An 18,579-nucleotide genomic window follows, 5' to 3' on the forward strand; every position below is an offset into this window, starting at 1 on the left:
TGTGTGTGTGTGTGTGTGTGTGTGTGTGTGTGTGTGAGAGAGTGTGTAATTGGAAGCAAGCAGAATATGACTATTTCTAGAGCATCTGCGGTTAAAAACTAAACTAAGAAATATCGAAGAGAGAATTGTGATGCATCTGAGAAGAATTTTTTTCTTCCACCCCTAGTCCTGATGCTGGAAAAAGGCAGAGGATGTTCACCAAGTCTGACAGAGGTTAGGTGTATGAGAACACTGACACTTTCCAAAAGATAGGCTAAGCCCTTATGCTTTCCTGTACTTCCCCATGGATTCATGACATCCAGTCAGTTGTCTGATACTGATAGAACACATTATCCTAGAAGAGTCTAACAACATTTCAGTCATCTGTTTCACAGCGGTCAGAGATTTCAGATTTCTGTTTCATATGTGGTGGCTAATTGTGAAGTCTATGATATTCCATAGCAAATTGAAAATGAGTCCCGCCGATGTCAGAAGCAATTAGTTAGCATGCAAGAACTCCCTTTAATGCTCCGGTATGACAGCTTAGAGCAGTATAGATCTGTTCAACAGCTGAGGCTTCTGGAGCAGCATGCAGGTCTAGACATGAGAAAAAAAAATTGTGGAAAGCGGGTGAGGCCAAGAGCTGTGGGAACAGAGCGAGGCCGGTGGCGCGAGATGTAATGATCGTCACCTGTGTGTCACACTGGTCTCGAGTCCCACGGAGGAACTCCGGAAGGATAAAAGGAGGAGTGACGACAGTGAAGAGAGAGGACCAGGTCTGGGACATTTATGATTTTGTTTTTATTTTAGTTTATGCCGCAGTCGTCCATGAGGGGTTGCCACTTTACTTTCGTTTTTTTTTTATGTTTATTCGATTTTTAAAGTTATGTTTAACATTCGCTGGTTCCCGCCTCCTCCTTTCCTTGTCTACAAACCTTGTTACAATCATGTTTTAATTGAATAGATCTAAGTTTAGCCCTATATGTTTCAGTTTGTTTTCTTATTAAGTTTAAAAACCCACATTTAAAAACACAAGGCCAAAATCAAGCTGCATTTCCACCGTCAGGCCAGTAGCCCCGCAACCCTACCCTTAAACCTGCCCTTAAGTCAAAAGTATTTTTTGGGGGCGGGGTTATGTGTACGCTAGCATATGTGTACAGTTGAACTCATAACCTTTCAAAGCGCACTCTATTTGATAGCATGCGTGAAAGCGGGTGGTCGACACATGCGCTCTAGAAAGTTTAATCTTTGTCCAGTGTCTGCGCTATTTTTTTACAGAAGTTATGACCAATAAAATTTGATTTGTACTCTTTTATACTAAAGTTGCAGCTCTCACAACCCCATCAAACAAATGCTTATCAATGTGGGCTTCTATTGATGTTGTAGTCTCTTTATTTCCGCTTTCGACTGTGCAACTACGGCCCCGGCCATTGTTGCCACCTTGTGGAACAGCCGATTGTGCAAAACAAATTCATTGTGCATGTGCGACCTGCGCACACAAAATAATTAATATTGGTAACAAAATCAAAAATCAGATGGCGTGCGTACGGTGCACCTGTACTATTCTGGTGACGGAATTTGCAACATGCACTGTAAGAGGCTTTAAAGGGGTAGTTACAACTAAATAAAAAAATAAGTCATAAATTACTCACCCTGGATGTCAGTCACCACCTAATGATCATCATCACTGTCATCGTCACTGTCCTGTGTTAGTCCCTGTCTGCACTACAGTTCCCAGCATCCTCCTTGGCCCACGCCTGCACCTCCTTCACCATTACCCGCACCTGCCAGCAATCATGATCATCACTCACCATCTCCAGCTGTTGTCTTAATTGTTCACCTTTGTATTTAGTTCCTTTCTGTTCAGTCAGTGTCTGTCGTTCTACTTTGTATCTATTGTGTTTGTGTACCTTCTGAACGTCTTCTCTGTACCTGTTAGTGGTAGTGTTAATTATTAGTTATTGAAAGTTTGCATTGGAGCTTTTTGCCTCTTCGTCGTCTTCTGCCTACACCACGCCGTGACACTGGTGTTGTTCTAATGCCGTTTCCCCTTCTTTTATTTATGGACCCAGAATGATCCCATGTGACACATGTCATGTATTCTAAGTGTTCTGGGGGGTATACGAAATGAAATTTAATGTATTACTTAACAAAAAAAGACGAGGAGTAGACGAGTAGACGAGGACCAGACGTTGGTAGCCGAGGAGCGGATGATGTTATTATTCTATTAATGATTCTTTAAAATAGAGCACTTCATTGTTCCTCATGACAAATGGTAGCAAACTGAAACTTAAAATTGTCATAACTATTCTTAAGCTACAAATAAAATCTCTTTACCTAATTATACAAATTAATAAACAATACAAGTATCATTTCAAAAGAAAAAATGCATTTTACAGGTAGTGGATTCATGGAAAGCACAATTCATAACTTCATAATTTGTAGCTCAAGTGAGTACAAAGTGCTCAGAATCCTTTTTCTTAATCTTTCTTTCTTTTTTTTTTACAATTATATCAATGTCCATGACCCAATCCAGTTCTGTGTTTAAAATCATACTTAATTACCACTGTTTCAGTTATACATCACATTACAACAGTCAAATGCATTACAGTTGTCTTTAAAATATTACTATTTTAATGGATTATTGTGGTATTCATTCATATTTTAACCAGTATTAATGTTATGCTTGTTTTTCTTTGTCTAGGATCACATAATCTGAAGAGTAATCGAAGGCTGAATTGTGTCGTAGATGCTGCCTTACACACATCCTCCACAGCTGCTGCAGAGAGCACGAAGAGAGGCAATTCGTACTGCCACAGTGTTAAATTGGCCTTAAAGAAGCACTACTAACCACAGCCACTGTCAACACGGACTCCTTTAGAGAACCACCCAACTGATGATTCCTCAAAATACACAATATCCTTCACACCCTGTGCTGCCAAAGGCTTGAGCCCCCTGGGCCTATCCAAGACGATCGCAATCAGACCCATTTCACCATGATAGAACCTGCGAGCATCCCTGGGCTCACACAGGACTGTTTGACTCAGCAGAGTCCCACCTGTCCGGGCTGCTATATTGAGGCCAAGGATTTGACCAATGTAGAGGCCAGTATCAACCTAAAAATGGCTGACATGACCCGGGACTACACCACCTGCCCTATCTCTGATATTAACATTCAATGTATGAGCACAAGTGAAACAGTAAGCTATGGAGAAGCGCTCCTCACGGATCAGCTTTTGAGCTTTCCTGTCCCCAAAACCCAGCTGGTGGAGAAGGACACAGAGAAAACAGACTTAGATGATTCAGCCTCCAAAAACCTGTATGAGGGTCTGCTATTAGACAAGTGCAATGGAGACGATGGCTTGCTTACCAATCCAAATCAGGACTGGGGCTATTTTGAGTCCTTCATTACCGAGAGTAAGATGGAATTGCTGGATCTCTGCTCCAAGAACGAATTATCCGTAAATCTCTTCTCTGAAGAGGACGTGGGCAATTATATGTTTGATGATGATGATGATTCCACTCTGAGCAGTGATGTGTGCTCGCTAAAGATCCGCTACGAGTCCTTCCAGGACAACATGAGGGAGAAAACCAATGTTCTGCAAGAAGAAACCCAGTTCAACTTTTTCCCAAGTGTCTTGGTAAACTGCACAAAGAAAGAAAGTAGTGGGGTAAAGCGAGTTGTGGATGATTTACCACCAAAATCAGAGGAGCTTGGATTCCAAAATGACAGCAAAGGGGATGAAAATGACTGCTCTATAGAGCAGACACCTGATTACAACCCCAAAATGAACTACTTCATTGATTCAAGCAACTCAGCTGAAGACTCAGGGGAGTATAGTGATGACAGCTCCTCCACCATTTCATCTCTTGACACCTTCCAAGACAACAGGCCTAAAAACTTGTTCTCACGAAAGAACGCAAGCTGCTCAAACCATCTGAACTATGGATTACGGGCCAAGAGAAAAGTTAGGTATAGTGATGACTACCTTTATTATGTTGAGTCCACTGATGGGGAAAGAAACATTGAAAAGCGAGAGAAACTACCGATTGGTCCAAAACAAGAAGAGGATCTTGACTGGTGCCCTAAAAAGAGACGAAAATACTCTCGCAAAGATCCACCTGTAATAATAAAATACATTATTGTAAACAGGTTCAAAGGAGACAAATGCATGGCTGTAAAGCTGGGCAGAATCGAATCAGCCGACACGACAGTAAGCTTAAATGAGGATAAAATCAACAAATATGAGAAGCTTGCACCTCTGAAAGATTTCTGGCAGGAGAAACAGAGAGAAAGAGAGGAACAGCTTAAGCTGGCAGCAGGAGGTAAACACAATTCTCACCATCATGCCTTTAGTTCGAGTCCCTCCAAAAGGAAATACAAGCTAGCAAACAGGCTTAGAATTCAGAGAATTCATACTGTGGAGCAATCACCCAACACCCAGGGCCCCTTTGCCTCTGATCCCAGGCAGGAGGTTTCTTCTACAGATGAAACTGCCTCCATGGGAATGCCATTAACAATAGCCACCAGCTGTGCAAGCACATTAGACCCCAATGACATCATACACACTGCCATCCGGAAGAGCAGATCACAAGAGAGGGAGGAAGGCAGATTAGGAAATAAAATATTCAGAATACAGAAATTCAGAAGCGAAGCCAGACTTAGGAGCAAGAAAATGAGAGACCTTGTGGAGAATAGCGAGAGCGTGACAGACCTGACAGAAGTTTGCTCGCTGCAGAAAAATATGGACGCAGTAGGAGGTGCTGAAGATAAAAATGTCAGCCCAGCTGCACACAGTCCCCATTTGTGTGAGAATCAAACATCTAATGCCTCTGAAAAATTTGCTTTTGTGACTACCACCTGCTCCCCTAACAAAGAGGCATCGTCTGAGAATATGGCTGCAAGTGTTTCCGTTATCCCAGGGGGCTACCTGCAAACATTGTTAGATGCCTCTGATTCTTCAGGTAGCACTGGCATCCAGTTTTTCCCTCAGCAGACCCACCACTCACTGGATCTCTCTTTGGAAAAGCAGCAGTTCACCTCAATTCAGCTAGCACAAAGTTGTGTCCTTTCTCCACCATCAGAATCAGAGCTCCAACAGTCACCCCAGAATTGTCCAACTCTTACCCAGATGTGGCACCCCCAGCTTGGTCCCAACCAGCAGTTTGGTGCTGCAGATATTGTTGAATCTGCGATCCAATCCAACAGCTTCACTGGAGAGATGGCTATGCCGATGTCTGAGAGTCTGACTGTGTCAGGATATAGCCAGCTGAGTCTGGAGAGCAACAGAATGCTTTATGAAAAGAATTACATGCCTGAGCAGCCATTGCCTCCTGATGCTGAGTTTCAGGCATGTCAGGGGCAGCCACAGTTTCAAAGAGCTACACTGCACACCGACAACGGCCGACTCATCAGTTTCGACTCAGTTGGCTCATTGTCAGCTACTTCTAGCAATTACAGCTCTCTGAGTCTTAAGTCCTGCGAGAAAGATGGTGAGGATGATGTGAATGAGAACTTTATGGCCCACTGCAGTCCCAAACTGGTGATTCAGCAGAGTATCGAAGCAATCACACCCCTGAGGGAGTCCACAGACTTACTGGATATCTCCAACTTCACTCCTGATAAATTCAGACACACATCACTGTCAGAACTCTCTCCTCCAGAGACACCTAATTTATCCCCTCAAGTTATGGGCCATGAGATTAAGATAGCTGGGAAGGCCACTGACCTCCAGGATGGGGCTACGATGTCATGCACCAAAGACGTGGACTGGAACTGCAAAATGATCGAGCAGCGAAATCTGTCTAGATATTCAGTAGATGGTCATGAGTATCAATTGCACATTTTTAATGGTGAAGACAACTTAAGCCTGGGGACAAAGGAGGAAAATCTTGCTGACTTTGATGCTGATATGATGAGTGCAATTAAGGGGACCAAGGCAAAAAGAAAAAATACCAACAAACAAACTGCAGGGCAGGGTACAAAAAAAAGCAAAGCCCCAAGAGCTCCTAAGGCAGAAAAGGGCAAAATTCCACGTCAGACATCAAGAGTATCTAAAAAGTTAAAGGCTTTACTGGATGAGAAGGGTGGTAAAGGCCAGACTGAGGGCACTGCTCATCCACTACAGGACAGTGGCTGTGAGGAATGGACAGGAATAGTTTGTTCAGAGAGCAAAAGTCAAGCCCACGATGACCAGCGAGAGTTTGAAGAGCCATCCAACATCTTGTCAAATATTGTCTCAGGGATGGCCGAAGTACAGAGATTCATGATGGCCTCTGTTGAGCCAATATGGGGCCCTGCAGCAAATGTCTGCTTGCCCTCAGAGGCTAACAGCCTCAAGTTAAAAACTCTCAAAATCCTTGCAGGAACTTCATCTGACCCGAAGAAGAAAGGCACTTGTGGGGTTAATGGGGGCACAAAAGGCAGAAAAGGTGGGACAAAAGGTGTCAAAAACCAGGCAAAGTTAAATGCCTCCCTGCCTTTTTTCCCTCAGTTGGCTTTGGGCTGTAACGTGTTTGACAAGCCAAGCCTTGGCGTTCCTGGTGTAAATGGGCCTGCGCACAAAAAGATGTACCGTCACAAAACCAGTGCAAAATTCCCTCGGATTGAAAATCTAAAGGGCACGCGACCAGAACGAGACTCAAATAAGGACATATCATTAATGGCATCTTTTGAGAAACTGAGGTAATATTTTATATCTAGCTGCTGATGCACGTTCCTCACTTTCCCACTTCCTCCTCATTTCTTGACTCAAGACCAGAGATGCATGGATTTACGTTATTCTTTAGTACCCCCTCCTTCTTTTTGCCCCCGAAGAGGATATTGATATCTTGCATGAGAAACTTCTTGTACTCGCAAACTACCTATTGATTGATTGTGCAAGGCTTGATTTGAGATTTTAAATGACCATGGCTGCATTTTTCTTCTGCATTCTTGTTTTTGCTGTTCCCCCCCAAGACCCCCCCCCCCCAAGACCCCCCCCCCCCCCCCCCCCTCGCAGTTGCTGATTCGTTTTTGTCTGAAGAAAAACTTTGATAAGTGCAAATTCTCTTTTTGGACCTTTTTTTGTTCAGTTCTCAGTGAATCTTGCTGCCCTCATGTAATTATATTTCTCTCTTCAAACATGTAGCTATTAAAATGTCTTTGTGTGAAACAAGCTCCCAATTTGATTATGTATGCTGAAAAAGATACCCTCTCCTCTCTTTTTACCCTTTTACTGCCTGACTTTTTTAAGTGTGAATTGCTCAGCCCCTTGTTTAAGATAACAACATCCTTGGTACATCCCTAAACATTATCAGCACACAATGGGACCATTTTGTATTGAAGACATATCAGATCAATGTTGTTCTAATTACTTTCTTACTGTTGGAATGTACTTTTGATTTTCTCTTATCTACTATGCTTTTTACAGGAGTTGTACTGGAAATTGTTTTAGATGGACATTTCTGTGCCATGGAAATCCCAAAATGCTTCATTTTTGCTATCTTTTTTTATTTTTTTACAGTATCTTTACTGTATCACTCTACAGAAATGCAGTCTTTAAAACGAAACATGAATTCTATTCGTGTCCCAAACATAAATGATCTGTGCACATTTATAATCTGAATGAATACTGGCTGTTCCAATTGCTATCCTAATGAATGCTGGCTGTTCTCTCAAGACTTAACAAGATCTGACATTTCGTTTTGGTTTGTTGTTTTGTCCGTTTTCTTTGGGCACCCTATCGTTTGAAGAGCACCTGCAGCTGACAGTGGTACAACCACTCAACCAAAACAACTAAACTATGAACTTTTTTATTTTTCCCACCTTGCTTGCCAAATTCAATGTACCTCAGCATTACTTTTGCTTAACAAAAAGCGAAGAAAATTTTGACTTCTAAACGCAGAAGGAAGAAAAATGAGAAAGGTGGACGCAGATAATGTTAATAGAAGATGATATCAGTTGGTAAGCAATCATTTCACAATCTACTGTAACAGGGACTGGGAACATAATGTTCCATATTTTGAGTATTTGTTGAATAGAATTCTTTTGATAATTAAGAAAGTGAAAAGTTTCCTTGAACACACTTCGAAACATTTGCCTTCCGGTTTGCCATAAATGTTTAAGTATCCTGTGCTAACAGTTTCATCTGACAACAAGAAGTAGTTCATATGTGAAATTTGAAACAATATTTTGTTGAACATGCTGGTTTTTTTCTTTTTTTTTGTGCGTTTTGTTCAGTTTATTAGTTGAACATAATTAACACATTTGCTTTGCTATTGTTGCGGAATTTCAACCTTTGAAACCAAATTGGTCCTTTCAAAAGCACATTGGCCATTTACCACATATAGAGTTGTAGATGACACCTTTGATTTAAAAGAGTCGCTCTAGGAGGATATCTCAGGTAAAGTAATGCCTTACCTATAGCTTTTACCTTAGAAAGATTTCACTCCACCCCCTCTGCCTCTAGCTTGCCATGTTTAGCACCAGGATGATGCTGATGGGAAACTGCACATGGGCCGCTGGCCCGACTTGCCTGCCTTCTCTCATTTCTGCCTGTTGTCAACTGAATGTACTTCTAGTTTTTTACAATGTGCCACTGTTACGCTGCCTCCTCCTACTGGTGCTAAGAAGGTAATCGTATTCTCCCAGAAATTATAAAACAAGGCATATTTGAATTGAAAACCCTACTCCTCTCTTTATGAATGTACAATATATGGTTCTGTTTGATGTATTCATGACACAACTCTTTGTCATTAATTGGAATTGCTTTTGCCTTTTTGTTGGAGAAATTATCAAGCTTTATAAATATTGTCTAGAGTTGATACCAGAGGGACTCTCGACATCACAAAAAAATTGTATATTTTTCTCTGTGCCAATTTGTAAGATATTTTGTAAGTGTATATTTTTCTTAGAAAGTGCTGTGAAGTATTAGTATGTGGGTGTGTGTGTGTGTGTGTGTGTGTGTGTGTGTGTGTGTGTGTGTGTGTGTGTGTGTGTGCGTGCGTGCGTGCGCGCGTGTGTGTGTGTATGAGTTACCTTTTTTGTGCCTCTGTAGGCAGTGAAAAGGATGTATAATGACAAGCTTTTGGTTTTACAAACCAAAATATTAAGAAACAAAAAATGAAAAGGATAAAACTCTACCTTTTGTTGCAAGTTTTGTAAGAGGAAAATTATCTTGTTGTGAGAGTGTTGTGTTATTGTGAAAAACACATAGGCAAAAAAGTTCAGACAAAAATTGTGAACTATTCGCTGTTTTATAGATTTTCTTGTAAATTATTCTTGTATTATTTTATGTTGTATCTGTTGCAAAGGTTTTAAATATTTGTGATCAAGCCTGTATGGTGAAATGTAATATTGGTAACTTGCTGAGTTTTGTAATAATGTTTATGGAGTACATATACAAATTAAAAGAAGATTTTGAATGCTGCCTTTTGAATGTTGTCACATTTCTTCCATGTTCACACAGCTAATGCCTAAAAAAATGGATTCACATGAGTTGTGCATATAGTATGGGACGTCCCTATTAGAACTAGCCATTGTTTTTCTACTTAGTAGAAATGAAGTCTTTATATGCGTCTGAATGTGACACATCCCCAAAATTGTGCAGTGAAATGCTTTCATATGAGGTAGGCTATGCACATGGGACACTGCGTGCAAGAATACCTGAGTCAGTATTGCATACAAGGCTATTTAAGACTAGCTGTTATTCCAGGAAAGTAAAACAAATGAAATTGCCAAAAAAGAGGTATTTAGAAAGAGTAAACTCTTTATGTTGTCTGCTTTTTGTAAATAATTATGCTGTGGTATTTTTTCGCCTTTGTCGCCATTGGCTTTTGGCTTGCTTAGTTGGGGACATTTAATTTTATATTCAACAATATTATTACAACAATATGTTCCTGTTATCTCTGTAAAGCTGCTTTGAATCGATCTGTATTGTAAAAAGCGCTAGCCTATATAAATAAAGGTGACTTGACTGGTAATTCTGTGCCCTGGCCGCTCTCCAGGACCTGTTCCTGCGGTCAGGTAAACTCAACACAGACTCCCATCCCGCTATGAGCTGCTGTCGTCAGGACTCAGATCACTATCTGCACAGGAACAGCTTCTTCCCACAGGCTCTTTCCCTCCTGAGCAGATACAGTAACTGCCTTCCAAGTGCAATACCCTCTTTTTTGTGCAATATCCTTGTAAATTCATTTAATATTCATATCCTCTTCAGCTGCAGAAAAGTTAATTAGCATGTTTGTTTTCTCTCGCATTGATCATTTTAATGCACTTCTATAATTGGGTTTCTAAGCATACTTTAAATAAGTTACAGTAGAATTTTAACTAGGACCAAAACTATAGATCATATTACTGCCGATTTGAAGTTGGCTACCAGTTCAATTTTAGTCAAACACGGTTACGATGTCCATAGTGGACAGAGCTTTTCCTATAGCTGCTCTGTTGTGGGACCAACTTCCAGTGGAAATTCGGGAAGCACATCTCTTGTAATTATTAAAACACAGTTTAAAAAAATTAATTAAATTATATATATATATATATATATATATATATATATATATATATATATATATATATATATATATATATATATATATATATATATGGTAGAGCAGAGGAGAAAGTACCATTTTTCAGAAAAACTATTTTAGAAGATGATGTTTTAGACAGAGATATATTTTTGCTGTGGTCAGTCACTCACAAGTGGTCTATCTATATGGGTTGGGTATTTTGTAAAAATGTGAATGACTACAGTATAATTTCACTTTGAACTTAAGACTGCTCATGTTACTTTCGATCCTGTCAGTTGGGACGAAAGTAACACACAGGTGGGTCAAATGTAACACAACAATATAATAGCTAGTTTTTTTGTGTTACTCGTTTTTTTAATTAGCCTAAATATACCTGAGTATGACCTTGTTAACATGTAACTGCAAACATATTTTGGCCTTTATCTTTGCACAAAAAATTGTTAATTTACATTTTTTATTTTAAATTTCAGTTTCATCAAATGTTTCAAAAGTAACCCAACAGTCCAAACTTGAATTGTTTAGAATATTTCTTTATTGGCAATATCAATCCATTTTATAAAACATTTTTTTCAACATGAAAAATATGAAGATTAAATTATAGCATAATATCAATTCTCAACATAATGTAACAATAGTCATGTTTCCATTCAGCTGTTTTTATGCATACATTTGTGCAGAAAAACATTTAGATGGAAACCCTGCAAATTCATAGGTGGAGGTGGAAAAGCTCAGGTATGGCTAAAACCTAAATGTGTAAATGGAAACAGATTGAGTGAAAAAAAATGGTGACAGAAATCAGCTGATTTAAATGTGACCTAAGCTTTAAACACCCTCTCATAAACATCTGTCTGTCTTTCTGACCCTCACTCTTGACATAAACATGTTTGGTAACACTTTACAATATGGGTGCACTAATAAGCATTAATTCATGCTTAGCTAATGCACAGATAATACTGAATTAATGTGTAACTAATGATTATCTAAGCTATTCATTAATGATTACCACATTAGGAACTAATTAAGAGTCTGTATGGTTAATGTATTAGTTCATACATGAATTGTTATTAATTAAATAATTGTGAATTAATTTCCTAATAACTCATTTTTTTAACTAATAGTTGTAACAATCACCAGCTGGAGTGCCCTCGAGAGCCACCAGAGGGCGCTCCACAATAGACTTTGATCACTTCCTCACTATCTACATTTCCCATAACTCACTCCCCGGATTCATCAGCATTCATCATTTCATTCACCTGTGTCTCATCACCTGGTTGGTCTCTGATTGCATTCACCTGTTTCTCATCACCCTGTTGTACCTTGTCTATTTATACCATGTTCATTCATTCACTCACCGCTAAGTCTTGTTTAAGTGTTACACTGCATTTCTGAGCATTCTTATGGTTTTCTTGTCTCTTGGTTTTGGATATCTTGCCCTGTTCCCTGGATTACTCTCTTGCCTCTGGTCCCTGCCTGTTTTGTTTTCTTTGTTTATCTGTTTTTGGACTGCCTGTCTGTGTATGACCCAACGCAGTCTCATGAAAGTGCGTATCAATACCACGAATGTTATTTCTCGTGGCATTTATACGCCAAAAATGTTTTTTGCGTGCATATGCTACGCACTGAAAACCCCTTGGGTAGGATTAGGGGGAGGGGGGGATGGGGGTGCGTGCGTATTACACGCCATAAAGTGCGTATCATATGCACGCGAAAACTGCGTATCATATACACGCAAAAACTGATTTTGGCGTATAAATGGTGCGAGAATTAACATTCGTGGTATTGATACGCACTTTCATGAGATCGGGCTCGTATGACCCTAGCCTGTACATTGGATTACGCCTCTGGATTGCCCTCAAATAAAGCTGCGTTTGGATCTCAACCCTCTTCTCAGAGTAGTTTGTAACAGAAGACTTAGCCACACCCAGATCCAGCAGCAATACCAGCCATGGACACAGCAGTCCAAATCCTGTGTCTCCTTCAGGGGAATCGGTTGATTGAGGAGTACGTAGAAGATTTTATCAAGCTGGCACCTTTCACCTCTATGAGCGAGGAATGCCTGATGATCTTCCGAGGGGGGCTATCAGAACCGCTCAGTTCATTCATGCCCTTGCATGAGCCTCACGGGACATTGGAGAGCTATATTGAACTGGCCCTTCTGTTAAGCGGTTCAGTGTATATGGTGGGTGTGGTAGATGAGGAACTCCGTGAATCCACAGTATCCCCTCAGCCAGAGCTTCACGTCAGCCACGTCCAGCCAGAGCTTCACATCACTTCTACAGAGCCAGTGTCTACAGACAAGATGGCCAATCCAGAGTCGGTTCACGTCACTTCCTCCGAGCCAGTGTCTACGGACAAGATGGCCGCCTCCGAGCCAGTGTCTACAGACAAGATGGCCGCCTCCGAGCCAGTGTCTACGGACAAGATGGCCGCCTCCGAGCCAGAGTCTGTTCCTGTTCCCGAGCTCGAGTCTGTTCCTGTTCCCGAGCTCGAGTCTGTTCCTGTTCCCGAGCCCCAGTGTGTTCCCGTTCCCGAGCCAGTCCCTGTTCCCGAGCCAGAGTCTGTTCCTGTTCCCGAGCCAGAGTCTGTTCCTGTTCCCGAGCCAGAGTCTGTTCCTGTTCCCGAGCCATAGTCTGTTCCTGTTCCCGAGCCAGAGTCTGTTCCTGTTCCCGAGCCAGAGTCTGTGTTGTTCGTTCCCGAGCCAGAGTCTGTGTTGTCCGTTCCCGAGCCAGTGAGTGTGTTGTATGTTCCCGAGCCAGTGTGTATGTTGTCTGTTCTTGAGCCCGAGGGGTCTTCACCGCCCTGGCCGCCCGAGGGGTCCTCTGCTTCGCCCTGGGCCGCCTGCACATCCTGCTCCGCCCTGGCCGCTTGCACATCCTGCTCCGCCCTGGTCGCCTGCACATCCTGCTCCGCCCACGCTCTATGAGCCAGGTCCGCCCACGGTCCAGGCCCACCATGAACGACCGACCTGCCGCAGTCTCCAGGCCCTCTTCTGCTCCACGGATATGAAGATTCAATTATAGCATAATATCAATTCTCAACATAATGTAACAATAGTCATGTTTCCATTCAGCTGTTTTTATGCATACATTTAAAATGTGCAGAAAAACATTTGGATGGAAACCCTGCAAATTCATAGGTGGAGGTGGAAAAGCTCAGGTATGGCTAAAACCTAAATGTGAAAATGGAAACAGATTGAGTGAAAAAAAATGGTGACAGAAATCAGCTGATTTAAATGCTAAGCTTTAAACACCCTCTCATAAACATCTGTCTGTCTTTCTGACCCTCACTCTTGACATAAACATGTTTGGTAACACTTTACAATATGGGTGCACTAATAAGCATTAATTCATGCTTAGCTAATGCACAGATAATACTGAATTAATGTGTAACTAATGATTATCTAAGCTATTCATTAATGATTACCACATTAGGAACTAATTAAGAGTCTGTATGGTTAATGTATTAGTTCATACATGAATTGTTATTAACTAAATAATTGTGAATTAATTCCCTAATAACTCATTTTTTTAACTAATAGTGTTAATTAATATGTTAATTACCAGAATGAGCCAAAGCCTTGTATTTCAACTTCCAGATAATACAGGTACACATTAATACATGATTAATTACTTCATTGTTAGTGAAAATTCATGTGTAAATTACTACAATTACTAAATGACTAGTTAATAATGATGTGCCTCAACAAGTAAAGTCATAACATAATGATACCTTTGCAAATCATCAGCTAATGATTAATTAAAGCAGACAACTGGTAGTTGAAGTGCATAGCTTTGACAAATTGTGGTAATTGACACATTAATTTACACTATTAGTTAATAAAATATGTTATTAAGGAATTAATACACAATGACACATTGAATTAATAGCAATTCATGTATTACTTAATCTATTAATCATATAGACTCTTTATTAGTTGCTGATGCAGTAATAATTAATTAATGGTTTAGTTCTTCATGAATCATACATTAACTCATGATTATCTGTGCATTAGTTAAACATGAATTAATGCATATTAGTGCACCCGTATTGCAAATTTTAATAAATGCTGCAACCATGGACAGGGGTTAATAGTGGAACTGAGTAAAAGGGGCCCTCGGCGAGGGGGGGCCCACAAAGATATATTGATATTCCATAATATTAAAATGACAAAATCACATAGTTATAATAATATGCTATCGGTAGGAATAAAAATTCACAAGACTCAATTTTCCATCCGTTTACGGAGAAATGTTCTTTATTTGCCTAGCAGCTTGTGCCCTCACATGTTAGCGATCCCTCTATCAAAAGCACCAATGGTTTGGTCTTGTAGTCCAGCGGTTAAATCCAGCTTGTGGCCGACATGCACTACAAAAAATGAAGCCTAAATCAGGTTATCTAAAAAATTTTTAAAAAATAAAACAAAGAGTGGAAAGAAAGCTGCAGGAGGGCAGACGACTTCTGAATATTTTCTTGGGGTGGAGGAAGAATGGTGAGGCTTGCGACAGAAAAGTGTAACTGTGTAACTTATTACTTATCCCTTTAACGTTACCTCAGTGAAGTAGTCTTGTCAAAAGTAACCTACCGATACTTTATTCAAAGTAAATAATTAAATTGTGCAAACGTGACGATACAAGACTTTCTGCACGGTTTCACTGAGTAGGCTACATAGACTTAATTAGATACATATATATATATATATATATATATATATATATATATATATATATATATATATATATATATATATAATAGTGAAAATAAAGCAGTGTTGGGTGTTGTAAGGGGAAAGAAACACTTGTTTTCACAACAAAAGTAACAAGTGTCACTTTCGTCCCGACAGGAACTCCTGACATTTAAACCCGATTTCCTTTTATACTGAAAAACTCTGACAAGGCAAACTTCAAGAGGCGTTACAGCACTAAATATAACCTGTAGATTGATCATTAGTGTGTGACACATGAAAAGAAAAAACAACAACTTGTAATTAGAAAAAAGTACCGCTTCAGTAATTTACGTATCGTAGGCTACTCGAAAACTGCTTTCCGGACCTAACTTCGGGAAACAATGACGAAATCACGTGATATTTGGCAGCTCCGTCAACGGATGTGTACTGAACGTGCTGTCATAGCTTGAAATGCTAATATATAGTCAGGGTTCTGAGAAATCGCTTTGTTACTTTCGTCACACGTTGCCTTCGCCCCGGTTCTCCCCTACATATATTAAGTTAGCTAGTTGATTGTGGTAATCATTGCTGGTTTCTTGTTTATTTTAATCCACATGCTCTTTTGTTTAATTTATTTTGTATTGCGATAAATGTTCATTATCTGTAGCTAAATGTTTTTTTCTGACTGTAAACACATCTAAATAAATGTGACCTTCAAAGAAATTATTGGAGAGCTGACAACAATCACGTCACCTTCAGTTCCACTATCAGCATTTTTATAACAGTAAAATCACTTCTCATGTAGTCGTGATATTATTTTGTGTCATGTTAATCAAAATAAAACTGATAAAAAAACGTAGACCCCACTACATTGCAATAGGCTATAGAAGATCTAGACCAAAAATTGATGCAACTCTTGATGAAAATAACATCACAACATTTATTCCCATCAAGAGGTACATACATTTTTGGTCAAGTTCTTGTATTGTCAATAGGTGTCCAGGACTCTGTAAAGTCTCCTTCAGAACATCCCGGATTCTCAATGAATTTAAGCCTGGACTCTGACGAGCCAATTCATAAGTGGAAATGATTTTTCATGCTCCTCAAAACCATTCTTTCACAATCTGAGCCTGACGAATCTTGACATTGTCATCCTGGAATATTAAGAATTGAAAAACACTCCATCAATTAGAGTTAGAAGAACTGTTGCCAAACATAGAACATGATAGAAACATAATAATCACTGCAATAATGATCTAATCACTCTTAAGCATTTGCCTATTTAAATCCTAATAACTTGTCTTTTTTTTTTTTTTTTCGGGCAAAGTATCATGTTTTTAATTGCGCTAGACTAACTTCAGATTTCCTGCACAATGTTTTGAGCCATCGGTTTGTCAAAATACCTTTTGAATGGACACTCAGACTTTGACATCAACAAACAAATGACATGGAAAGTGTTTTCTCCACTCTTTCTTTTTAGTGGGTAAGTTGATTTTTTGTTATTCTATTCTATGAACAAATATGCAACCAATGTTCAGATGAGTCACAACCCTCCAGTAGAAAAGCACTGACTTTGACCCTTGGCGATCAACAACAAAGTGTTAAAATGATTTTAATTCAAAACAACAACAACAAAAATTCTGAAGAACAACAATGCTACACTCAACTTGGACAGATGGGATTTTCAAAGGGTGAACCACTTGAACAACAACATTAATTTATTGAGATCATTCAGGAATGAATGTTTTTGACTGTTATGAAGATCTTTTCCATTAAAATCTATGGCCAATGATAAATACCCAACCAAAAATGTAAATGTCTGTCATCATTTTCTCACCATCGTGTCATTCAAAACTAGTGACATTCTTCTTCTAGAACACAAGATATTTTAAAAGTCGATCGGACCCAAAGACTTTAGTATGTAAAATATCATCTTTTATGTTCCACAGAAGAAAGAAATGCATACAGGTTCAGAATGACATGAGGGTGAGAACATTTATGTCTGTGTTTAGGAGAAGATAGATTAATACACATAATAGGGAGTGAAAAGCAGGTTTGATTTTTGGAGTATAGTTTCTCCCTGTTTCTCTTATTTCTTTTCTATATAAAATGCATGCCAAAAAATACTTATACATTGCTCACAAAAATTGCAGCACAAACACTTTTTATTATCACTTTAAATTGTACTTGTTTTGTTTTCCTGTACTAGTTTTGTATTGTTTATAGGTCTACTTCTGAAATGGTGTTAAGGCGCTGCTAATTACTCCTTGCAAATATTAAAGTCAGCATGAAACGTAAGTTGCAACTGTCCTTTCTTCCTTATTGTGACTTATATTTGAGTATAAATTTAGGTCGGGACTTGATTTGGTGTGTGGGGAATGTTGGCACTCATAAGGAGAAAAAGTTGTAAAATAGCTAATGAATTATAATGATTTCACTTGACCTCATACTGAACCTAAATAGCAAATCTGCCGAGAATATTTTTCCTGGTTGATGAATATGTTGATGCTTTTGTTTCTTCTGGTATCTCTTTTACAATTTCATAATAAAAGTTAAGCTCTTGATGTTTAGAAAAAAAAGTGTTAAAGAAAATTAATCATGTGAACGTAAAACTGCATTTGTATTGTCGTTTTGGACAGACATTGACAAACTAATTTCAGTATTGTTTTGCGTAATAACTATATTGAAAGATCCGTAATGTATTACTATATGGGTTTGATATACAGCTCTGGAAAAAAAAAATTGAGAGACCACTGCAAAATTAACAGTTTCTCTGGATGTATCATCTGATTGAGTAAAATTAACTTTTGGAATTTATTCTACAAACTACTGACAACGTTTCTTCCAAATTTCAAATAAAAATATTGTCATTTAGGGCATTTATTTGCAGAAAATGACAACGGATCAAAATCACGAAAAAATATGCCATTTTTTCAGACCTCTAATAATGCAAAGAAAACAAGTTTATATTCATGTTAAAACAACACATTTCCAATGTTTTAACTTGGGAAGAGTTCAGAAATCAATATTTGGTGGAATAACCCTGATTTCCAGTCCCAGCTTTCATGTGTGTTGGCATGTTCTCCATCAGTCGGTCACATGATGTTCGGCACGTTTGCTTTATGCCACTCCTGGTGAAAAGCATCAAGCAGTTTGTCTTTATTTAATGGCTGGTGAAGCTCTTGGTCACGTTTCAGAGGTGTTCAGTGGGTTCAGGTCTGGAGATTGAGATGGCCATGACAGGCTCTTGATCTGGTGCTCCTCCATCCTCTGCTCCATTGTCCTGGCTGTGTGGATTAGAGCTTTATCCTGCGGGGAAAAACTATCCTTCCAGTTGGGGAACATTGTCAGAGCAGAAGGAAGACATTTTTCCTCCAGGATAATCTTGTACGTGGCTTGAGTTATTCATCCTTCACAGATCT

General features: G+C 39.3%; 1 protein-coding gene across 2 annotated transcripts in view; it reads left to right on the forward strand.

The window, feature by feature from the left end:
• nexmifb (neurite extension and migration factor b) overlaps positions 1–9,389 on the forward strand; it is a 69,408-nt gene extending 60,019 nt beyond the window's left edge. Inside the window, exons 3-4 of one of the 2 annotated variants that reach the window (XM_077235638.1) lie at positions 2,684–6,664; positions 7,392–9,389. In XM_077235638.1, coding sequence (XP_077091753.1) covers positions 2,976–6,664; positions 7,392–7,563 — 3,861 coding nt within the window. In that variant the 5' untranslated portion in view covers positions 2,684–2,975 and the 3' untranslated portion in view covers positions 7,564–9,389. Of the gene's footprint in view, positions 1–2,683; positions 6,804–7,391 lie in introns of those variants that run through there. The other variant, XM_077235639.1, reaches the window with a different exon arrangement.
• Positions 9,390–18,579: the final 9,190 nt, after the last annotated feature.

Source organism: Siphateles boraxobius, unplaced genomic scaffold (assembly GCF_051911475.1).
Source record: "Siphateles boraxobius isolate OS27281-9 unplaced genomic scaffold, OSU_SipBor_1 2, whole genome shotgun sequence".
Classification (NCBI taxonomy): Eukaryota; Metazoa; Chordata; class Actinopteri; order Cypriniformes; family Leuciscidae; genus Siphateles; species Siphateles boraxobius.